The sequence below is a fragment of the Callorhinchus milii genome, unplaced genomic scaffold, assembly GCF_018977255.1.
Source record: "Callorhinchus milii isolate IMCB2004 unplaced genomic scaffold, IMCB_Cmil_1.0 Scaffold3, whole genome shotgun sequence".
NCBI classification, from domain to species: Eukaryota; Metazoa; Chordata; class Chondrichthyes; order Chimaeriformes; family Callorhinchidae; genus Callorhinchus; species Callorhinchus milii.
The window spans coordinates 29,942,931-29,968,269 of NW_024704744.1; the positions used below are offsets into that span (position 1 = coordinate 29,942,931).

The 25,339-nt window shown below is 42.4% G+C and overlaps 1 protein-coding gene across 3 annotated transcripts in view; it reads right to left on the reverse strand.

Moving 5' to 3' along the window:
• Window positions 1-14,225, reverse strand: part of LOC103182327 (A-kinase anchor protein 7) — an 83,550-nt gene extending 69,325 nt beyond the window's left edge. The window contains exons 1-3 of one of the 3 annotated variants that reach the window (XM_042333032.1): window positions 13,759-14,225; window positions 4,820-4,984; window positions 1,567-1,706 (exon numbers count right to left, since the gene is read on the reverse strand). In XM_042333032.1, the coding sequence (XP_042188966.1) occupies window positions 1,567-1,706; window positions 4,820-4,984; window positions 13,759-13,924 (471 nt within the window). In that variant the 5' untranslated portion in view covers window positions 13,925-14,225. The remainder of the gene's footprint in view (window positions 1-1,566; window positions 1,707-4,819; window positions 4,985-13,758) is intronic. The other 2 variants (XM_042333030.1, XM_042333031.1) reach the window with 2 other exon arrangements.
• Window positions 14,226-25,339: the final 11,114 nt, after the last annotated feature.

Genomic DNA, 25,339 nt, shown 5'->3' on the forward strand with positions numbered 1-25,339 from the left:
AAAGAAATATGGGGAAAAAGCAGGGAAATAGCATTGGAGTCGATAGTTCCAGGTGGTAGTTAACATAACTACAAGTACAATATAATGCACCAAATGGTCTCCTTCTGTGCTGCAATATCCGCACGCATTCCACCCAGAGCAATGAGCCACACTCATTCCAGAAGGTGGGATTTTTTTTCCTCATTACAAAATTGTTGTAACTAGCATATAAGTGAACAAAATCCAATAAAATCACAACTGACCTGCAATAACCATGTTTACACACCATTTTTAAAACATCTAATAGTTTTTGCATGACCGCACATGAGAAATGAACACGGGAAGGTACTTTTAAACTGCAGAGATTGATTAAAGGTTAGGGGCTCCTTGTACATGGTTCAAGCTCCAAAGGGCTGGCAAATGTATTTTTTTTGGAGGGTGGAAGAAAAAGATTGATTTTCTCTACTTTCATGGAGAACTAGTCCTTGTAAAGTGTTATCTTGTTTCTTACAGGTTTAACTGCATGCCCTTAATTACTGTAACTTGTAAATCATGCTGTAAACCAGAACATTATGATACATACATTATTCTGCACTAACCAGTCGTACAGCATTCCCTGGGTTATTTGAACAAGTGCATATCAGTAATGGAATGGATTTTTTGCAACATCCTTACCATGTAAAATGGTCCAGTGATTGGTTTAAAAGATTTCCAAAGCATGTTTTTTTCAGCTCTAATGTGCCATACAATTACAGTGACTCCAGATAACCTGCTCAGCAATATTCTCCGGAGTGGCGAGTTAGGTAAAGGACCTCCGGGGCCACAAGGGGTGCGTGAGTATGTACTGTATACACCAACACACTCTGCACGTCCACAGACGAGGAGCCCTAGCCCCCAGCGACCCTCAGCCTCTCTGCCCCTAACCTTTGGAACTCCATCTCACAGTCCCTCCACCTTGCCCCTCCCTTGCCTCCTTCAAGACCTGTCTCAAGACTCTTGTAAGTAATGAAGTGATAACAACTAGACCAAGCATACAGACCAAAGGTTGCAGTTTCAATTAGCTGTCTGTGCAGGGTTAGCTCAAGTGAGTTAATCTCAGCTGGGCTAGCACACAAGAGAGGGGGGGGGGGGGAAATCAATCATTTAGGATTCCTGCTCACTGTTCAGCAATCCCCCAAACTTGAGGCACAAGTGAGTGGTGAGTGGTGATGATAAGACTCAGCTCACAAAATAACAACCACTTGGGCTAGGGTTCCTGGAATTATATATTAGTATGAAAGAAAGCAAAATTGGTCAATCACCTTAAGGAGAGGGAGGGAAGGAAAACAAACTGGCGAGCAAAAAGAAAAAAATTGTTTTGTTTGATGTCACTACCTTCAAGGCTGCAGTTGGAGATATGCCTGAAGAGCAAATAATCCAGCCTACCTCCACTGGCTCCTATTACAATCTTGTTATAGATCTCGCCTCCACCAGCTCTGATCACACACAATATGCACACTGTAAGCTGGTACATATGCCTGCTGCATGCTAACTCATCCCAAGTTTCGCAACAAATAGTTTTGTATTTCAAATACAGAATTAACAAACCTTTGGATTTGTTATTGGAATAGACACAAAATAATTTGGATGAGTCTCCTTTTTCTTCTTTTGACCAGCATCTTCCTCACTCTCACCTCCTAAAGTCCGCTTTCTCTTTTTCTTCAAATTCTTTCCAAGGGTTGTAGTGACTGAATAAAGAGAAACAGAATATTGAATAATCCCAAATGCAATACATGCAACACAAGTGCTTGCTTGTTTTCAATAAAGACTAAGCAGCAATTCAGTAATAAGAAGCCATAAAAAGGAATGAAAATTTAAAGGAACAAATAACCACAACTTTTTATTCTTTCACTAACTTTAGAGCTGCATAACACATTTCTGGGAATAGTCTTTTGGACAACCGTTTTAACTGTTTCCCTCATTGCACTCCAATATTGAGTAGATATCCTGTGGCCATGGATGGCTGACAAGATCCAAGCAGGGATGGCCGGTCATCAGAGGCAAGGAAGACAAACCTCTCCACACCCCACACTGTTGGCTATCACACAGAAACCCAACCTGTTTTGAGGCTAGCCTCTACTGCCATCTAAAAGGGTTTGGTATATTAGAGAGGAATTTGTTTTCGTAGCCTTCCCCTTATTGAAAGTCACTAACATCTGGAGAGTGGTAAACGGTCCAAGTGTGGGAAGAACCAGAAGAGTGCAAGAACAGACTTTAACCTGCAAGAACAGTGCCCTCCTGGAGTGCACATTCTTGCCTTCACTGAGGAGATTGTGGAACACTCCAGGGGAGGAACTCTGGGACTGAGTGACTTTCTCATGAGGAGGTATGTTGGAAATAAATGATTTTCTCATGCACAGAAATATTTTACTCTAGCTACGTGCTTAAATGATGGTAGACGTCTGTGAGAGTGAGCTGCCCAACTGTATTTGACAGGTTTATTTTCATTAATTTTTAGCATATCTAGCAAGCATTTTCCTCTGATCCAAAACCTGCTAAAATATATAGTACAGCTATAATCTACGAACTAGAAAGGAACTGCATCATGCTGGTTCGCAGATTCAATCTCCTCTTAGATACGAAAACCATGCTGGATGTTAACAGTATCGTATCTATAGCAGTTTTGTCAAAGCAAACTTTTAGGGTTTTCAATGACTGCAAGACCAGCCCATCAGGACCAGATTTAACACCATGAAAAGCACTTTCTATTAATTAAAAAAATTTGTTCCCACATCACAACAATGGATGGTGGGATCTAGAGGAAGGGAGAAAAAGGAAGCAAGCAGAAAGAAGAGGGAAGAAGAAAAATTTAAATAATGCAGTCAGGTAAAAATTTCGAATTTAAAATTTAGATTGTGGAAGAATAGAAAATAAGATAAAAGGCACATAAGCTTTTTTAAAAAAAAGCTTTGAGGGTTTAACACATTTGTGATAAAACAAAACATCATTTGTATTTCTGTCCTTCTCCTCTGTTCATGCCCTTCACTCTGCAAACTTGGGCTTGCTACTCGTACTCTCCGCACCACTATCGGTGGCCAAACATTCATATTCTATGCTCCCAACCTCTCGAACTCCCTCTCTCTACCCCTACCTCTTGCTCCCTCTCCATCAGTCTTCATCCCATATAAAAAAACTACTTTTGACCTGCAACCTCCTGTATCACTACCACCCCAGCTGCTCCCAACCCATCAGATAACACCAGCCAGCTTCATATCCCCCACCCAATCTGCCCCACCACCCATCTTTTTAAACCTGATTTCAGTCACCTTTGATTCCCCCCAGCTTCCAATCAGATGTGTGGTGTTTAAGACATCCTCCTGATTGAAAAGTGCTATATAAATATGAAATGTGCTACATATACATGTATGAGTTGTTACTGTAATGTTTATATTTTTTCACCATCACAATGCACAAGTTTAAAAACATACAGAACTTGCTAGCAACTGTAAATAAACATCAAAGTATTTCAAAAGCAGATATTTCCAAGCCTCCTAATGTTTCCTTTGTTTATCAGGGTTTCATTTATTAAATGAAATGAGTCTCCGTTGGAAAAGAAAACTTGCTATTATTCACCTATACAAAGGATGACAGCTTTTGCTTTGTGTTACTAGGCTAATGTAGCCCCAAAATAATTTATTTGTTTTTGTTTCTCAATCCATTTCAAAAGGTATTTTTTCTAAAATCCAGTTTTCTTGGACCTGGGAAACAAAATATGGATTCAAATAGTAAGATTTTTAACAAAAAATGGGGAGAAGGAAGAAGATTCAGAATTGTGTGCATGCAGTAGCAGGTGAAGGTAAGGCAGGAGTGCAAAATAGCCAATATGTTAACCCTCAGTGCAATAACAACAATAATTTGCATTCATATAACCTCTTTCACTCAGGCAGCATGTCAGGGTACTTAACAGTCATGTGGTTTGACTCCGAGCCAGAAAGGGAGGGGAGGTAACCGAAGGCGCAGTCGAAGAGGAAAGACTTCACATGCGATATGAAGGCGGGCAAAACAGGGGGCAAGATGGAGGGATTGAGACAAGGAGTTCCACAGATTCGGGTCTGAGTGACTACAACACAGCCCAATTGTGGAGCGGAGGGGACGAGGGACTTGGAGAAGACCCATGGCAGCTAAGCAATAAAGACAAACTTCATGCCCAGCATATAAACCCAATCTCTAGGTCTGTCAATGTATTCATGAATTATGTATCACTTGCCTCACGCGTTTTTTTGTTAGAAAAAATACAAACGTGTGTAGAGGTAAATACAATGAACAACGTGTACCCTTATGTCAGTCCTGTATCTTGTGATTTGTTTCCCACATAATCTCAATTATAAAGTTCCCCCACTTTAGAATTAAACCTGCGTATATTTAGTTTATTGAAGTGTGCTCACTGAGTGGAGACAGTTGCCTTCAGGACACAGGTTTTGCTCTCAAGCCTTTTTCACCTGTGGTTAAAGATAAATTCAAAGGTGATAGAGGGAGCGACTTGTAAAAAGAGTCAATGAAACACACCCACATTCTTGACGGCTGTGCACAGACTTGATCGCGAAGCCAAATAAATCTGATTCTATCAAAACCCAAAAAAAGACACAGAACTGATGCACATAACATCTGTTTACTTACCCTTCCATTAACTTATCTCTTTGAAATTCCCCAACACAAAGAATATACCTGGGTTGTTTGCTGAAGTCAATTATGGTTACTTCTTGCAATAATGGATATATTATAAGATCAAAGACTCTGCAATATTATTTCTAATTTCAGTGATTGTGGATAAATAGAATGATCCAAAGAATGAAAGACTTACAACCAAACTCTTCCCGGATCTCCGTATGTGCAAAGGGGAGTTCTGCCAACAAACTATTGATTTCATTCTGTGAAACAGATTTATTTTTCTTTCTCCTTCTTGTTTTCTGCCTCCTCTTTTTCTCTGGAATGGTCTCCTCTGTTTTTTCTGTGCTCTCGGGCACTTCTATGCAAAAGTAACAATCAACATTAAAAAACACTTAGTATTGTAGAAACAATTTCATTATGCAGGACTATCTATGTCATTTAATAAAAAAAAACTCTTATTAAAATCAGTGAATAAAAGAGTCAGAGGAATCACCACCGCCCCACCAGTCATTTTACACAATACGATTGAAAATTGTGAAGACGTACGAACACTCCACTGGATGCAGGTGGCATTCAAGACAGAATTTACTTTACTCTTGGGAGGGCTAGATTAATATCTCTGAACCAATAACAAAATGGCAATGTTTTATTTAGTGCTAAGAACAGTTAAATAAGTGACATTTTGCGATTCTGTGCATTTCTTTAAAGGCTGTTGAATTATATTGCAAAACGACTGCAAAAAAATGAATGATAAAACGCCAGAGAAATTAAAACAAAAGTATACATCCCTCCAAAAACCCAAAACAATAATAAATTGGTCATTTTCAATCGATGACTGTTTGTGGGACATTGCTGTGCGCAATTGGCTGCCGCGTTCACCCACAAATATAGTCAATTCACTTTACAGTGTGTTCTGTGAAGCACTTTGGGACGTCCTCCCGACGTGAAAAGCGCTATATCAAATGCAAGGATTATTATTATTATTATTATCGTGGAGTGACTCAATGATTTGTATAAAGTTGGTAATGAAATGTCATGCAGTATTACTGGGTTGTCTGCATTAAACTGTATACAATAATACTTGCATTTGATAAAGCACATTGTCACTACTTTGAGATGTCTCAAAGCACTTCACAGTGCAGCGATTGTATATTTTGTGGGCAGCAGCTTGTTGCGCACAGCAATGTCCCACAAAACAGCCATAGAGTAAGTGACCAATTTTATTTGGGGGATTGTTGACCAGGACAACGGGAGAAATGTCCTGCTCTTTTTGAATAGTGCCATAGGATGTGTAATTCCCACCTGAGCCTTGTGCCTTGGGACGTCCTCCCGACGTGAAAGGCGCTCTATAAATGGAACCTTGTTGTTGTTGGTGTTGTTGTTGTTGTTGTTGTTGAGCGTGCAGATGGGACCTTGGTTTAACGTCTCATCTGAAGGACAGCAGATCTCCAACAATGTAACACATCCCCATCACTGGATTGGATGTGGGACTTGAAGCCAAAACCTTCTGACTCATAAAAAAAGAGATTCCTACCACTGTGCCAGGCTGACACACAAGTTATAAACAAAGTGCTGAATTTTTTAAAAATAGTATTGTTTGCTCACATTCACTGTGATTCACATGTAAAATGTTCTGTAAAAAGTTTTGTTCAGTCCTTAAATTACTAAAAGGAAAATGCAGATTATCTAATTACAAATGATGTAGTAGTATTCCTGAATGTACTGTAAAGTGAATTGACTGTATATTAGACACAAATGTACAAACACACAGGCAAATTGTATTGAACTAGCTTCCTTGTAATAAAATATTCCTAAAAGACCCAGTGATTTTTATGAAAGCATAATTTGTACTCATTTATTTCCTGGTTTTCCAGTGTAGAACACGTCATCACTAAAAACAAGATACATCCATTGCATTGATTGGTTGGTTAGGTCGACTTCCCTGCCTGATAGAACATGACAGATGACCAGATGGGACTGTTTACCAGTAATCCACTTAAACAGATTAAGACTTTAGTGCACATTTGTTTGGAAATCCTTTGGTCTATTTGTTTATTATGCCAACTATGGACAGGTACTAGACATGTACAAAATGCATTGTGAATTTGTTGCACAGTTCTACTCTAGTTGTTGCTTGTTGCGTTTCAATATAAAGTAAAGAATCAGAGAGAGGTACTGCAAAGCACACAGACAATAGGCCACAGTTAAGAAAATAATTGGTCACAATAAAAGTCTGGCAGCTGCATCTGACACAAAGACGATTTGACACTTTGAGGATCACACACGGATTCAGAGCGATTACACCACAGTCTTCAAACCTCTCAGGGTGATTACTGTACTACATCATTGGTAAATTATGTACGTGAAGCTTTTCACATTAAGCTTTTCTCTCAATGTGTTTTCTTAAAAACTCAAAAGATGCAACACCTCGGAGCAAGTTCTAAATAGTCTGCGGTAATTTAGCCCTCAATATGTGGCAGCACATATCTTGCACTTTCTGAAAGGAGATGAATTGCTATAAAATGAACTGAATGCATTCAGCTAAGAAACTTAACTCATTCTACATGAATCTGAGACTTCAGAAGATAACAGATGAGTTATCTTTGTGCAGGATTATCAGAGTGGGGCTGTAAACACAATGAAGTACAAGCATAAACATAGGCTGATTCATGTCGTCTATTTAATTGCTTTTTTTTGCTAACTACTTTATTTACTCATCTTCTATAATTTATAATAATTATAATAATCCTTCCATTTGATATAGCACCTTATCACATTATTGAGACATCTCAAAGTGCTTCACAGAATATACTGAAAAGTGAATTGACCGTATAGTTTGTGGGTGAAACACAGCAGCCAATTGCGCACAGAAGTGTCCCCAAACAGTCATGGCTTGAATGACCACATTTTTTTAAAATCGACAACAGAAATAATAAAATAAAAATAAAATAATCCTTGCATTTGATATAGCGCTTTTCACGTCGGGAGGACGTCCCAAAGCGCTTCACAGAACACACTGTAAAGTGAATTGACTATATTTGTGGGCGAACGCGGCAGCCAATTGCGCACAGCAATGTCCCACAAACAGTCGTAGATTGAAAATGACCAATTTATTATTGTTTTTGGTAGTACCTGGGTAGTAATGTACTTTGTTTGAATTTCCATATTCATTCTCTGGATCTCCCTCAGCAATACACAGAAGTCATCCTGCTATGTAACTAGACCAAGTGTAAATCAGAATCAGGGCAAATCTCCCCTCCAAATTTTTCTCCCAATATAGTTACTCTGATTATAACATACTTTGTTTAGCTGTGAGTGTAATAATTTTTACTGCATAAATGAGGGATTATAGTTATTTATTTTGGTCGGGTAAGTGCCTGACACATTGAGACCCATCATCATGCTTAGAAGTTTGGCTACTATTTGGTTTGGATACTCTTAATCATGGCGATCTCATAGCCAATGCAGCCAAAACCCTTGTCCACACTTTCATCACCTCCCGCCTCCATTATTCCATTGCCCTCCTTGCTGGTCTGCTCAGCTTCACTATCTAATGCACCGCCGGTATTCTTATCCACTGTAAACTCTGTACCCCATCACACCAGTCCTCGCCAGGCCTTACTATCACAGTACAGATCGACTTCAAGATCCTCACACGTGTCCACAAATCCCTTCACACCTGGCACCCACCTTTCCGACCTGCGTACTCCCACTCCGCCACCCCTGCTCAGCTGGCTCCAGCTTCCCGTTTGTCCCTTGTCCCATCCACTCCACCATCGGGAGCCGTGCATTCAGCCAGAATGCCCCGAAACTTTCGAACTCTCCCTAAATCCCTCCGCCTTGCTCCTTTCTTCCCCTTTTACAGATCACACCTGAAGACCTTGCTTTTCAACCATACTGACAGTCACTTCCTCCCTCTCCTGGCTTGGTGTAAGGCTCCACCATGGTTAAGCGCTCCAAGATGCTTCTCCACGTGAAGGGTTACTGTATAATTTGTTTTTGTTGATGAGTTTCCGCATGTGCCAAACATCTGGCTGACAAAAACAAATAAATGTGATCCCTCCCCCTAATGCAGTGACAATTATTAGATTCACAAATTAAACACAGTCTTGATTGTCGGTACAAGACAAACAACAAAACTTCTCTTAGATAAACTATGCAACAATTCATCTAAATTTCTTTACAAACTCTTGACAAACAAAATGTATTTGCTTTTTTAGCCTGCAAAGACCAACCACAGAAATCATTTACAGAATGTGAGTGACAATATGCAACTTTGGAACGATTGCTCTTGCATGAAATGCACCAGGGAAAGTTATTTCTTATCATGTTAAATCTGTGCAATTCATCACCTTCGTCCCATATGAAAGACACTACATACGTGCAAGCAATTTTGTTGTTGCTTTGATTTTAGTACGCTCTGCAGTAGAAAGATGTGATAAATTACAAAATGAATTTGGAAGAAAATCTAGATTTTATATTCTGAATTTACTTGTCTTGGTTATTGATGATTTAACTTTTAAGCAATTTTCTCAGAATTCGTCATGCAGTGACTACGTGCAAGGTTTCTGTTCAATATTCTAATTAATTTCTTCAAAATATATCAGGTTATAACACATGGGCAAGAGTTTCCATGTCCACAAGGTAAGAAGAGGGTAGGTGAATGGGCAGTGTTCAGATTTAACTAAAATACAGAGGAGACCAGCCACGAGGTAAATTCGTAAATTCAAGAGCGAAATGGACAGCTATTTTGTGAAAATAAATTGACTAAGGGGCGAGACGTCATGCAGAATGTTATGTAAAATATATTTATCGGCCATGTGGTCTGTACTGGTCCTGCATAATCGTATTTATGTATATTCTGTAATGCTTTAATTTATTCAATCATAATCTAGTTGCTGAGGTACAGACAGGAAATTTTAGTGATCCGAGTTCTCTGTCTAAGACTTATGTCTGAACAAGAAGCACCAATACCAAAATCTAATCAGACTTCACCCAAACTTTCTCAAAAATTCTAAGAGCAAAGATCAATTTTTTTTAAAAAAAGGCTTGGTTCAGAAGGGGGTCAACTATATTCAATTCTGACTTACACCAATCTTTTACATACTGTACTGTGTCAAGCTTAGAAGCTAGAGTTACAATATATGCAAAAAATAGAAAAAATAGGGTACAACGGTGCAGGGCATAGTAACTCAAATTCACCGTACAATGTTGTGCAATCATAGAAAAACAGTTTCATGAACCACATTTCTTGCAATGGTGAACTGCGGTTCAGTCACGACACCAAGTGCCAAACAAAGTGATACAAATGTCAAGTGACTCAGACCATTCTCATAATGACCAACTCAAAAATGATAATGGTACAACAATGGGACCAGAATTGCTGATATCCTTATCAAAGGTATGGAGATGTTAAGAAAATTGGTTTCCTAACAATGTTGACCAAAATATAATAATACAGCTCAAGTTTTTGGCTCTTGAAAAATACTTTCTGATCAGATATGTTATGCATTTTGAATCATGCAAGTACAAGATAATTAGGTTAAATTTAAAATTGCATTTTCACATTACAGAAGTTACTTTATTTTCAAGTGACAATTGATATTTAGCACATCAACGTATGGTCTGACTTTTTTTTCCCCAAAAGGTTTTCTTGTTTCTTTTGGGACCATTCCACAATTGTTGATTTCTTATGCAAATACAGTTAAAGCACTATTTGCATCAGTGACAATTTTTAAATAAATTGTGATCACTACACAAACACACTGTATTATGAAAGAATAGGTTTATGACCAAACAGATACAAGCTTCTGACTTCATCAAGTTCTGTGCCATTCTGACATACTATATGATCGGGATTTCACATCAATCTCTCATGTGAGTATTTGTTCATAAAAATATCATGCATCCATCCAACAATGTTGTTCTTCACTCAAGACATCAAAGGCAAAACAAAGTCAATGATATCCACGAACTAAAAACAACCTAATGTTTTAATTTAGACAGTGAATAAACTTTGCCGATTAAAATCTGCTTTCCATTTTAAGCATTTAGAAATGTTAAGTTATGAAGCATTTACAAGAACATTTCATTTTTACTGAAGTGTTAAACTGAGCAGCAAACGATGGCAATATTTGAATAGGTAATAATGGTAAAATAACATCTTTCCTTTGAAGAGTAGCTGTGTGGTGGGGGGTAAGAGGTTCACAGGCTGCAAAAACACATACCAGTACGTCCAGATGATATTCTGGATTATGGATTACTATTCTATTAATCTTCCCCTTTTCGTTAACTTCATCTACAGTGCAAAACACAGTCACTGTAACCGGATTACAATACAAACAACAGATTGCATTCACGCAACGCCTTCGTGACATAAGTCACATAAGTCCTGTAGCTCAGTGGTTAGAGCAGTCGCTTTGCAAGTGAGAGACCTGAGTTCAATTCCAGGCAGAGGGCGAAACCTCGGCCAAGTTTCCTTACTCCTCACAGAGCCTAATAATAATCCCTCCAAAAACCCAAAACAATAATAAATTGGTCGTTTTCAATCCACGACTGTTTGTGGGACATTGCTGTGCGCAATTGGCTGCCGCGTTCGCCCACAAATATACAGTCAATTCACTTTACAGTGTGTTCTGTGAAGCGCTTTGGGACGTCCTCCCGACGTGCAAAGCTTTCTATCAAATGCAACGATTATTAGTATTATTTATTATTAAGTGCTGTGTTATCACACAAAAAACCTGTTCCATATACCGTATGGCCAAAGTCTTTTAGCGCCTCAGCATTCCTCACCAATGAACATTTTAAATCCTTCATCAGATGTGGAACAAACCAGCAAAGGGGGGGGAGGGGAGGGGGGGACTGGAGGGAGAAACGAGGAACGCGTGAAAGAATCTTAAGTGTATTTCAATGAAGTTTAACAGTGTGTAATGTCGTATGACATGAAGTTCGACTTCAAAATCGCCCCCCGGAGCGTTTTCATTCCCGTCCGCACACACTTCAGTAAAGGAATGGCTCTCCCGAAATAAAGCGCGAGGACACGTCAGTGTTTCCCCCCAAAAAAGAGCCGCGACGCAAACAAACCGGAGGGCAAAACATCGCGCGGCGGGTGTGAGGGGTGTGTGTGAGGGGTGTGTGTGTGAGGGGTGTGTGTGTGAGGGGTGTGTGTGAGGGGTGTGTGTGTGTGAGGGGTGTGTGTGTGAGGGGTGTGTGTGTGTGAGGGGTGAGGGGTGTGTGTGTGAGGGGTGTGTGTGTGGTGTGTGTGTGAGGGGTGAGGGGTGTGTGTGTGTGAGGGGTGAGGGGTGTGTGTGAGGGGTGTGTGTGGTGTGTGTGTGGTGTGTGTGTGAGGGGTGAGGGGTGTGTGTGTGTGAGGGGTGTGTGTGTGGTGTGTGTGTGAGGGGTGTGTGTGTGAGGGGTGTGTGTGTGAGGGTGTGTGTGTGTGAGGGGTGAGGGGTGTGTGTGAGGGGTGTGTGTGAGGGGTGTGTGTGGGGTGAGGGTGTGTGGGTGTGTGAGGGGAGGGGTGTGTGTGAGGGTGTGTGTGGTGTGTGAGGGTGTGTGTGTGAGGGGGTGTGTGTGTGAGGGTGTGTGTGTGAGGGGTGTGTGTGTGTGAGGGTGTGTGTGTGGGGGTGTGTGTGAGGGGTGTGTGTGTGGAGGGCTGTGTGTGTGGTGTGTGTGAGGGGTGGTGTGTGGTGGTGTGTGTGAGGGGTGTGTGTGTGAGGGTGTGTGTAGGTGTGTGTGTGTGTGAGGGGTGAGGGGTGTGTGTGTGTGAGGTGTGTGTGTGAGGGGCGGGGTGTGTGTGTGAGGGGTGTGTGTGTGGTGGTGTGTGTGAGGGGTGAGGGTGTGTGTGTGGTGTGTGGTGTGAGGGGTGTGGTGGGTGTGTGGTGTGTGAGGGGTGTGTGTGTGTGAGGGTGTGTGTGTGTGAGGGGTGTGTGTGTGAGGGGTGTGTGTGTGTGAGGGGTGTGTGTGTGTGAGGGGTGTGTGTGTGTGAGGGGTGTGTGTGTGTGAGGGGTGTGTGTGGGTGTGTGTGTGTGTGAGGGGTGTGTGTGTGTGAGGGGTGTGTGTGTGGTGTGTGTGTGTGAGGGGTGAGGGGTGTGTGTGTGTGTGAGGGGTGTGTGTGTGTGAGGGGTGTGTGTGTGTGTGTGTGAGGGGTGGTGTGGTGTGTGTGTGTGAGGGGTGAGGGGTGTGTGTGTGTGAGGGGGGTGTGTGTGAGGGGTGAGGGGTGTGTGTGTGTGAGGGGTGTGTGTGTGGTGTGTGTGTGTGAGGGGTGAGGGGTGTGTGTGTGTGAGGGGTGTGTGAGGGGTGTGTGTGTGAGGTGTGTGGTGGGTGTGTGTGAGGGGTGTGTGTGTGTGAGGGGTGAGGGGTGTGTGTGTGGTGTGTGTGAGGGGTGTGTGGTGTGTGTGTGTGAGGGGTGTGTGTGTGTGTGGTGTGTGTGTGAGGGGTGTGTGTGTGGTGTGTGTGAGTGTGTGTGTGTGTGTGTGTGTGTGAGGGGTGTGTGTGTGGTGTGTGTGAGTGTGTGTGTGGTGTGTGTGTGTGTGAGGGGTGTGTGTGTGAGGGGTGTGTGTGTGGTGTGTGGTGAGTGTGTGTGTGGTGTGTGTGTGTGTGAGGGGTGTGTGTGTGGTGTGTGTGAGTGTGTGTGTGGTGTGTGTGTGTGTGAGGGGTGTGTGTGTGAGGGGTGTGTGTGTGGTGTGTGTGAGGGGTGTGTGTGTGTGGTGTGTGTGAGGGGTGTGTGTGTGTGGTGTGTGTGAGGGGTGTGTGTGTGGTGTGGTGTGTGTGAGGGGTGTGTGTGTGTGGTGTGTGTGAGGGTGTGTGTGTGTGGTGTGTGTGAGGGGTGTGTGTGTGTGAGGGGTGTGTGGTGTGTGTGAGGGGTGTGTGTGTGTGTGTGTGGTGTGTGTGAGGTGTGTGTGTGAGGTGTGAGGGTGAGGGGTGTGTGTGAGGGGTGAGTGTGAGGGGTGTGTGTGTGGTGTGTGTGAGGGCTGAGGGGTGTGTGTGTGGTGAGTGTGAGGGGTGAGGGTGAGGGGTGTGTGTGTGTGGTGTGTGTGAGGGGTGTGTGTGTGAGGGTGAGGGGTGTGGTGTGTGTGAGGGGTGAGTGGTTTTTTTTTGTTGTCGTCGTTGTTTTCGTTCTGAGGAAAATACCTTTTTGGGGACCTTTCTTACCGCGTTTGCCGGTGAGGTGTGACGGCCTCCCCCCGGCGCCGGGACCCGGGGCGCGCTCGGGCGCCGACACGCGCTGGGCTGCTCGGCCGCTTTGCTGCTCACCTCCCGCTCCTTCCGAAGCGGCCGAGCCCGTGGCCGACTCCATGTTGGCGGCGGAGGTGACGGGTGGACTACGGGAATACCTGGACTGGAGGAGGCTGTCGTGAAGCGCCCTCTTTGATGTTTGCCCCCACCGCCTCGGCTCGAGACCAACGGGGTGAACCCTCCCGGAGATACAGAGGACAACTCGAAAGGAGAATTGGCCTAAAATGCAGAATGGATTTTTTTTTTCAAGTCACCGGGTTTCCTTCGCCGGGTTTTTCCCCTTAAAAGTCCTGGAACTCAGTGGGGAATCCCGTTAGAGCCCAACAGTCGCGCGGTGCCGCCGCGGAGTTTTTGCGCGTCTCTCCAGCAGTTATTGCAGGCTGGTGGGTGGGTGGGTGGGTGTACCTGGGGCTGAGGGGGACCTGCCCGCCGCTGATTTACGGTCCCGCTGACCTGTTAAGTTTCTAATTCAGGCGCACTCGCTCCACAGCGCTTCCAGGGAGCAGCAGCAGCAGCAGCTGCTGCCGCCGCCGCCGCGCCGGAGCAGAGAACTGCTCCTGTGAGGCGAGCAAAAGGCTGTGCGGGGCTGCGGAGTGTGCGGTGGCTGGTGTGGGCAGAGGCGCTTTGCAAAGAAAGTGTCTGACCGGCGACCCGCAGATCAGCGGAGAGTGGACCTGAGCAGCAGCTCCGGGGCCGCAGTCTGTCCCTGACCCGCGAGCAGCCGCGAGCCCCGGGCCAGCGTTCCAAACCCCGGGCCAGCGTTCCAAACCCCCGGGCCAGCGTTCCAAACCCCCGGGCCAGCGTTCCAAACCCCCGGGCCAGCGTTCCAAACCCCCGGGCCAGCGTTCCAAACCCCGGGCCGCCGCCGCGAGCCCCGGGCCAGCGTTCCAATCGCTCACCCAGTTGTACGGGTACGGCGTCTCGCGAGGACCAGGCTGGCAAACATGTCATACGTCTCTCTCTCTCTCTCTGCAGGCCCTTTTATTCACCCTTTTTTAAAGAATATATATATAATTCCTCCCTCCCCCCCCCCCCACCCCACCACCCACCAAAAAAGTCACGGCAAGTTTTCAATCGAAATGCTCGACTGTCGATCAGAAATACTGCATCATCTGCTTTGATATCTTTTATAAATACAGTGTGTGTATGTATATGTATATATATATGCACAGTATATACATATATTATAAAGGGTTCCTTCGTATTTGTTAAAATGAGTTTGAATCCTGGCTTATATTTGCTGATCATTAGTGTCAGTAAGATTTTCTTGGTGATGGACAGTTCTGCAAACTCTTACTGTGAATGTGACTGGAGAGGAGGAGAAGTTGAACTGACTCTCAGTCATTTTTAATTTTTTTTAAAAACTTTTTTGAATACGCGCCTTTCACGTCGGGAGGATGTCTCAAAGCACTACAAAGTGCTACTGCTACTGTAAAGTGTAGTGATTGTAATTTTGGGTGCACTTGGCAGCCAATTTATGCCCAACAATGTCCTAAAATAACCATGGTGTTTTATTGCTGTTTGGTGGGTGCAGGTCAGGGGAATTAAAAGCTGCGGTTACATTATTACCTAGACCCTAAAAGCAGTTTTTGTGTGAAAACATATAGTAAAAGTTTGCAAAACAAATATGAGTGTTAGTTAGGAGATCTCTAACTATAATAAATGTTTCAAGATGTACTATGTTTCTATATTCAGCCAAAGCTTACATTCATCAGTACTTTTACAACAGGTCCTTTTACCCAGTAGTTGACATCAACCAAATAGAGACTGATAGGGAAGATCCAAAATAGGAAATAAACATCAAATGTATCTTCTGACAGAGGGTCTTGGACCCGAAACATTGACTCACTTTCCTTTCTCCATAGATGCTGCCTGACCTTCTGAGTATTCCCAGTATTCTGTTTTTGTTTTCAGATTCCAGCATCTGCAGTATTTTGCGATTTGATCATATGTATCTGAACCAGTTAGATTAATTTGAATTAAATGGGAAAGAGGGGGCTTTAAAATACACCCATTATACATTATTTAGCATTGTCTCACTTTTTACTGAGTTTTAAAACGTTTACATAATTGCATAGTTTATGATGTCATTACATATATCTATTTTTAAGTTAAACACAAAGAATCTGCAGCACTGAAAAAGGCCAACAACCAAATCAAACTGTGCCCTCTCCCTTGCCTCCAGTCTCTTCTCTGTAATCTACGTATTGAGTTTCCTTTTAAATGCATTCATTTCACTGTAATATAAATCATTCTGTACAATATTACCCGCATTAATAGTAAATCAGTAAAATAATACTCAGTGGCAACTTACTATAATTTTTTTTGTAGGATATCAATAGTTTGGGTAATGGACTACCGTTAATAATAATAGTAAGCCTTGCATTTGGTAACACTGTACTTAATTGTAACTATAGATCACATCTATCATGGGTATTGTCAGGAAGGTGTCTTAAAGCTACAGGATTTACTGTATGTAGTAACTATATTTTGGGTGAACATATTTGCTAATTTGTGCACAGTGATGTCCCACCCATGGGTATTGTTGGATAGGCCACTGGGTGAAGCAGATAAATCACAATACCCATGGTAGATGTGATCTATAGTTACAATTAAGTACTGTACGTAGTGTATATTCAAAAGCAAGGTCTTAAGACAAACATAAAACATTGCATATCAGATGTTAATATTACAAATAAGTCAAATTTAATTAAGGTTGAATATCCAGTCTGGAATATTCCTTTAGGACCCACTAAAAGGGGGAGAGCAAAGACATATCTGGGACATGCTCTGCCAGTAGAGGGTTTTCTGGTTCCAGGCATGTCCAGATCATCCCACAGGCTAGTCTGGAATTTCAGGTCTTATTAAACTGAATGAAGCGGTTCCAGGATGAATGCTGGCCATCCCTGTAAAACACAAAACCAGACTGGCTGAGGAGAAAAGTGGAACCCCAAAATATAACGGGTAAATATTTTTTCACTATTTTAAACGTTCCCTTTTAAGCATGTTGTGACTCTTCAAATCATGTACAGTATTTAGATGAATTCTTCAGGAAAGAAGTTACTTCCATGTTACTGCTGCAAATGTTTAAAATAGTGGGAAAATATTGTTTCATTAACATTGTTTCATTAAAAAAAGTTTGATTTACCTGAGGCTTTCCCCCAATGTTTCTTTCTACAGAGCTTTCAATATAGTATAGTTCTTTAAAAAGGCATCCTAGAAAAGCATTCTTCTTAGCAATACACGGTTCAAAGAATTTTACGGGCACAACATTTTTGTCGACTAAATGGGTAACTAGCAATCTGCCAAGATCATAATTATTGAATGCAGAATTGTGTTTTATTTATTTCTATCTCTTAATTTTCTCCACAAAATCTAGTACATTACTGAACTACAAGCACTAAATCAGACCTCCCAATGTGAAAGCCATCATAAATGCAATTTGTTGTTGTTGAATTTCAACCAAAGTTCAGACAGCTGAAATAATTTATGTTCTTCAACCATGGTATAATCATAAATATGTCAATTGTACAACCAGTAATTTGCCAACAGTTTAGTTAAAGGGGCATTGATTTTATCCACAAACGTTAGGAAAGCTTTTATCTGAATTTACTAAACATTCTAAACCCTGATGTAGTTTAGTTCAAAACCACCATTGTGTTGCAAACATAATATTATTAGGGCATGATGTCATTGTGAAAAACAACATGTACTTGTTTTTCCACAATGACATCATGCCCTAATAAAAACACTGTTAAGCGATTTGCGCCTTTCAATGTGATAGGTCTCTATATCAAATGCAAGTATTAATAATAGTAAACACAATGCTTGATTTCCATGTTACAGGTGAGTGGAATGAGGAACCTGAAGTTCCTATTAAACAGTTATGTAAATCATATTTTCCAGGAACTGCATGGCAGCGCCGTGGGACGTCCTCCTGATGTGAAACGCGCTATACAAATGTAATTTGTTGTTGTTGTACCAGCTGACCTGAAGCTGAGAGAATGATACTACCAACATTTTCACTTAGTCCCTCACTGATGAGTTTATTCAGTAAGAGATTGAGCTACACAGATTTGGGTCCCTTTTTTGATCTCCAGTCTGAGCTGCAGATAACTGATCTCAGCCAAGGCATTCATCACTAAAGGTGGTAGAATTGGCCTGATTACTCCAAGGTTAAGAAAATAAAATTCAATCAGATCCTAACCAACAACAACTTGCATTTATATAGTGCCCCTCCCGCTGGGTAGTGTCCCTGACCGCTTGATGCACACCCACCCAGATCTACATTCTAAGCCCAAAATCTCATCTAGTCCTAACCCGTAAACCTATTTGTCTTAAAATGTAACAATCAATCAGAATTCTTAAATTTTGCTTCAATTTGCAAGCCAGTTCTTTTTACGAACGTGTAAAACTGGCTTCCAAATTAAAGCTGAATTTAGAAATTTTGCACTATTCTACACAATTTAAAAATGGTCTTACAGGCTCAAGAATGGGGGAAAGGTGGAATTTCAGAATACGGATATCCAATATCTGGACATCTGGCAAGTGTTGTTAAACAATAATTTTTGGCTGATTTTTCCTTCCTTAGTTTTGGAACAAGATAATTGTATCAACTTCACTGCCACTTTGACTGAGATGGATTACATCAGCACAGACTGGAAATCAAGCATAAGAGCTGCCTAAAGGCTCAGTAACGCAATATAGCGCAGTTACTGCATCTGTTGAGCTTTCAGATAAGTTCCCATTCTAACATTTGCTAGAAGCCAATGCAACATGAAGCATCCTTATGTAGAGGTTTAAGTTCCAAAGTATATTTAGTCAAATTACAAAAGTAGAATTTGTGCTTCCTAGAATAAATAATAATCCTTGAATTTGATATAGCGTCTTATTATGTTGTTGCATTTGATATAGTGCCTTATATGATATCATGTTATCTCAAACTATTTCATTTGATTTTACTGTAATTTGTATTTGGAGGCTATGGTATTACTTATTGCTTAAACATCTGGGTGGAGCACCTGAACACAATTGGGAAGGCATTTGTAGTTTATTTGGAATTTCAGTTTAATCTCAGAATCCTACCTTTAACCACTTTTACTTCTCAATTAAATATTTACTGTTATATTCCATTAACACCAGTTCTATGTTTGTGCAATGTAGATCAAACTTATTGCTTCAACTCCATGGTAAATGAAGGAGTCCAGAAGAAAGAGAGCCAGCAAGGTTCACACCTTGACTAGCAAAAATCCATTCCTTCCCTCAAATAACATAGCTATTAGAATATCATCTATTGAAGATGTAAAAATAGCATTGACACTGCTGGTAGAAACTATATAGTTGCTTCAGAACCTGACTTGGAATTACACACACTGAAAATGTACATCTTTTAACATTAGACAACATAAATGAACAGAAGGTTTGGCTCCTAAAAAAATTGAAATATTAGTTACAGGTTACTGATGGTATAAGTGTTTTTTTCTACAATAAAATACAGTGAACATTGTGTCACTAATATCTATGTTTTTGTTAGTTGTAAATGATGTGTAATGGGGATGAAAAGAGATTCATTGGAATTATGTACATTGGAAGTGCAGTACTTTGGATGAGACATTGAATTGAAATTCTGTATACCCGTTCATTTTAAAGATCCCATGATAACATTTGAAAAGAGAAAGAAATTTCCTCTGGTGTCCAGGTCAACAATCCTCATAAAATTGATGATTCACTTTGTGGTACATTGCTATGTGAAAATTGGCAGCTGATTCAACTACAAATAGACGATTATTATACTTTACAGTAAGTACTGTGAAACACTTCATCACGTTTTGAAGACATAATAAGACACTATATCAAATACAAAGATAATTATTATTGCACAATATAGATACGGTATTGTCTCTTAGCTCTGATTATGATGCAATGTCGAAGAATCTAATGTTAGCATTGTTGGCATTGAAAAAATAGCAAAAGGAAATCAGTTATATTAATCTGAGTTAAAAACATTTTTGATGTTCAAGTATTTCAATAGTGTCTCCTCGGTCCCCTTGATCTCTCTTCCGCATTCAACACAGTTGATCACGCCATCCTTCTCCACCGCCTCTCCATCCTCATCCACCTTAGTGGGACTGCACTCATATGGTTTGAGTCCTACTTGACTAACCGCCAAAAATAAATCTCGGCCAACGGTTTCTCCTTCCCCCGCCTGGTCACCTGCGGGGTACCCCAAGGCTCCATTCTTGGTCCCCTTCTTTTCATCATTTACATGCTCCTTCTCGGCGATGTTATCCACACATATGGGGTCAACTTCCACATTTATATGGATGATACCCGAATCTACGTTTCCTCCTCCTCCAGCAGGGACTCCCAGTCTGCTGATGTCCTATCAGCTTGTCTGACGGACGTCAAGGCCTGGATGAGTGCAAATTTACTGCAGCTGAACATCGGCAAGACAGAAGCCATACTCTTTGGCTCCCGTCAACATCTTCTCTTCTGCATGTCCAAACTCCTCAACCTTCCTGGGCCTTTCCTTTCTCCCCCACATCTGCTCCCTGACCAGACTGCTTTTTTCCATCTCTGCCACATTGCCCGTCTCCGACCGTACCTCACCCACAGCAGCAGAAACCCTCGTCCACACCTTTGTCATTTCCCAGCTGGACTTTTCAAATATCCTCCTCGCTGATATCCCCAGCTCCACCATACATAAAATGCAATTCATTCAGAACCCCGCCGCTCACATACTCACCTGCACAAAATTCCAGACCCCCATCAAACCAGGTATTACTAGGCTCCACTGGCTCCCAATTACTGAACAGATCAACTTCAAGGACCTCTCACTCGTTTTCAAATCCCTTCATGCCCTTGCACCTCCCTACCTATCCAATTTGCTTATGCCCCACTCCACCATCCCCTACCTCAGCTCAGCCGGCTCCAGCGTCCTGTTCGTCCTTCGCCCCCTCCACTCCAACATCGGCGGCCATGCTTTTAGCCACTATGCCCCGAAGCTCTGTAACTCCCTCCCTCAATCCCTCCACCTTGCCCCCTCCATCCACACTTTAAAAACCTGCTGAAAGACCTTTATTTTTGATCATGCTTATGGTCACCTCCCCTCTCCCCCTGGTTCGGGGGCAGACTCCACCACTGTCAAGCTCTCTGGGACGCTACCCCACGTGAAGCGTGCTATATAAATGCAAGTTGTTGTATTTACATTGAAAATGTAACTACAGTATTCAGTACAAGAGATCACATTCTTGTGCGTCAAATAATCAGAAAAATTAAGGCACAATGAGAAGTGCTCTGAAAAGGGATCAGCTAAAAGATGAGGAAGAGATAACTGCCTGAATGTAATCACATCTCTATGGTTATGCTAGAAAAGCAAGGACCGATGCTGCTCAGCATAAAATAGGCACAAAGGTGCCAGCAACAAAAGTTCATGGATTGTTTCCCTTGTCCATGGAACACATTTGTATGCAAAAGTTTAAATGTATACTTTGTGATTAGCCAGGGCTACTGAAACTGGCTTCACTGGTGCTCACTCACTTTAGTGAAATTTCTCTTCAATTTTTTTGCCCTCCCAGGATATACAGGAATCAATTTAATCACATAACGTATCCTTGTGTAGTCCCCTTTGGTTGGACTGTGTTGTATTGTGATGCCATTCAATATTTAAAAAAATGCAGAATGAGCAACATTTATTGCCCACCCTCAAACTCCAGCAGGGCCAGGTACAGCAAATTTAACATCATTTTCAAAGAGCTGCTCTGTTTCCAACATCACTTATGCTACACTCATTGTTACATCAGATTATATATTATATATATATTAATCTTTTAAATCATTAAAGTGTTTTAACTCAATACTGCAAACATATTGTACTTGAAACTAAACATGAAACCTCAAAGTACGAATGAAGCTGCTTCTATTCGGTAATGTTTCTATTCGGTGGTATCAACGTGTGGTATCAACACTGCCACGACATTTTTTTGCTTCTGCTAATGAATGCATCCAATTGTTCCATTTACTTCTGGCAGCCTAAGGAATAGGCATCCATGTGAATGCCACTTATTTAGCCCAAAATGCATCTGAAATATAAGCCATAAATCTGACTCTGGAAATTGTTCACATAGTAAACATGTTTATCAATCCAACGGACTGAGAACATTGAAATTATGGAGAAAACCAGGAAAGCCCATTTCTCTGGAGATACAGCAAATCCCTCATAAGAGGCTGAGTTGCACCACAGAGTTGGCTTATGTCCGGAGGTGGAGGGGGGAAGAGAGGTTGTAGCGATGCAACAAGAGCATTGTCAGTCATAGTTACCGAACAAATCACTCATAGGGACATAAGTTCAGGCCTCTCTTTCAAATGTATCACAAGATGTTAATGGCCAACAGATAAAATATAACCAATTAGACAAGATCAGAACCAATTTCATTTAATTTTACTGGAGGAAGCTCTGAGGAATAAATGTAAACAAATAATTACTCCCATTCCTGTACAGAAAGTTACTTTTACTTTTAAAAGTACTCTATTGCCTTGTCCTGGTGAAATGCTTTTGCCGTCCAGAACAATAGTGACCATGGATGCAATGTGCTGTCTGACTCTGGAAACATTACCTGATGGTGCCTGGAAAAAGCCATTGGCATAAAATCCAATACCATTGTGATCTTCACAGCATGTGCTCATTGTGGGCCTTTTCACAATGTCATTCTGTTTCAGTTTCAATGTTTATTTTACTTTGTCTCAACAACAGCCTCAGGTGTCTCACACATTTCCTCATTTAGATCACGAAAGTTCATGCTGTTCCTAAACAGGCACTGACAAGGGTTAGCGCAGTATCTTTATCCATTAACATCCGGTGATACGCATCACAAGATCAGTTTGGATGAAGAAGCACTTCTATCCTTCTGATTTCATCCTTCCCACCCGACTGTCCTCAAACTGTTTAAAAGAGTCCTGCGTCTTGGCCTCAGCCACCCTTCCCTGACAACCTGTTCCAGTCATTAATTACCCTTTGGGTAAAGAAATACTTACTGGTGTCTACCTTGAAATTGCCCTTTGTAACAGTCGCGTTCCAGCTCCACTCCTTTCTCTCTCGCCATTCCCTCTTTGAACCCCTCCAATCCGGCTTCCACGCTGCCCACAGCACGGAAACAGCCCTGGTCAAAGTCACTAATAACATTCTAAACATCTATGATCAGGACTCCCTCTGCCTCCTTATCCTCCTTGACTTCTCTGTCACCTTCGACACTGTCGACCACTCCATCCTCATACACCACCTTTCCTCCTTACTTAATCTTTGCGGATCTGCCTTTCCCTTGTTCGATTCCTATCTTTCTCACCATCTCCACTTTGTTGCCTCTAACGGTTTCTCCTCCAGCCCCCGCACTGTCACGTCTGGCGTCCCCCAGGGCTCTATCCTTGGCCCTCTCCTCTTTAGTATCTACATGCTCCCCTTGGTGACATCATCCGCAAACATGGGGTCAATTTCCACATGTATGCGGATGACTCCAACTCTACCTTTCTGCTCCACCCTCAACTCCAGGACCACTGCTGTCCTGTCAGACTGTCTGTCGGGCATCAAGTCCTGGATGAGGGCAAACTTCCTACAGTTGAATGTGAACAAGACTGAGGCCCTCCTGATTGGCTCGCGCCAGCGCCTCAGCACCTCAGGCTCTGGCAACATCAACCTCCATGGTTGCACACTACAACTCACCAGCCAGTCAGGAACCTCGGTGTCTTGTTCGACCCTCAACTGTCTTTTCTTCCCCACATCCAAGCCATGACCCGCTCTGCCTTCCCTCACCTCCGTAACATCGCCCGACTCCGCCCCTACCTCACCCCTCAGGCCCCTGATACTCTTGTTCATGCCTTCATCACCTCCAGGCTCGACTATGCAAACACCCTGCCTGTCGGCCTTCCCAACTCCTTCCTCCACAGACTGCAGATAATCCAGAACTCTGCAGCCCGTGTCCTCTACTGCACCAAACTCCGTGACCCCATCTCCCCCATTCTTGCCTGACTTCATTGGCTCCCTATCCTTCAGAGGATCCAATTCAAAATCCTGGTCCTCACCTACAAAGCCCTCAATGGTCTCGCCCCACTTCCGCTCAGCCGGCTCCGGCTTGCTCCACGTCCCCGACCCACCCGCCCCACCATTGGCGGGAGAGCCTTCAGCCTCTCTGCTCCCAACCTCTGGAACTCCATCTCCCAATCACTCCGCCTCGCCCCCTCCTTAGCCTCCTTCAAGTCCCGCCTCAAAACCCTCCTCTTCGACCATACCATTGGTCACCCCCCTTCCCCTCCCCTCCTGTCTGCCTCCCTGACCCCAGCTCGGGTCTGAAATACTGTACACTGTCCAGCGCCTTGGGACGTCCTCCCGACGTGAAAGGTGCTATACAAATGTAATCTTGTTATTGTTGTTGTAAACCTCTGTTGTTTTGCTGCCTTGGTTCTTTGGTTTTAGATTACTTTCTAAATCCCATTTGAAATCTTAAATACCACAATGAGGTCCCAACTGAGACATCACTTTTCAAGACTTGAGTGAATCGCTGCTCATAGCTCATTCCTATAACACTAGGGATCATTCTCGTTGTTTTGTAGTTCTTTTGCTGGTCCTCCAGCTCCTCCACTACTAGCTCCTCCACTACATCTCCTCTACAATGGGGATGTGGGTGGGGGGGGCATCAAAAATATCCAAATAATGCAATCATTCGGGAAAAAACACAATATAAACAGTTTTTTCTGTAGCTCAACCCATTTGCCAAACTGATTTGCGGAATGATGGCTCCAATCCAAGGTCTCCTCAGAGCTGAGGTCTTGTGAGTCAGTGTATCATAATGGGGTTTCTCTGGAGAAAATACAGTTTATATCACAGATGCTTTTTTTGGCAGTGACATGGCAGTCATGATACTTGAGGATTTTCAACCTTAATGTATTCTGCAAATGGTCTTGCTCCCATCATGCTGCTATAATCAAATACAGAGTCAATCCACTTCACAACATATTCTGTGAAGCACTTTGAGACGTCTCAGCGATGCGATGAGGCACTTTATCAAATGCAAGGATTAGTATTATTAGAATTCTCTCTTACAGACAATAGCTAACCCAAGGACCAACAACAACAGCAATAAGTTACATTTGTATAGTTCCTTTCATGTCGGGGGGACGTCCCAAGGCATTTCACAGGATTTACTGTGAAATGGAATGACTGTATTTGTGAGCAAATTCTGCAGCACAATTGTGCACAGCAATGTCTCACAAACAACCATGAAATTAATGAACAATTTTATTTGGGGAATTTGTTGGCCAGGAAACCGGGCAAACTCCCTTCTCTTTTCAAATAGTGCCATGGGATCTTTAACAGCGACCTGAATAGGCAGATGGGATCTTAGTTTAACGTCTCATCCGAAGGATAACACCTCCAAAAATGTAACACATCCCTAGCACTGCATTGGAATGTCAGTTTAGACAATGT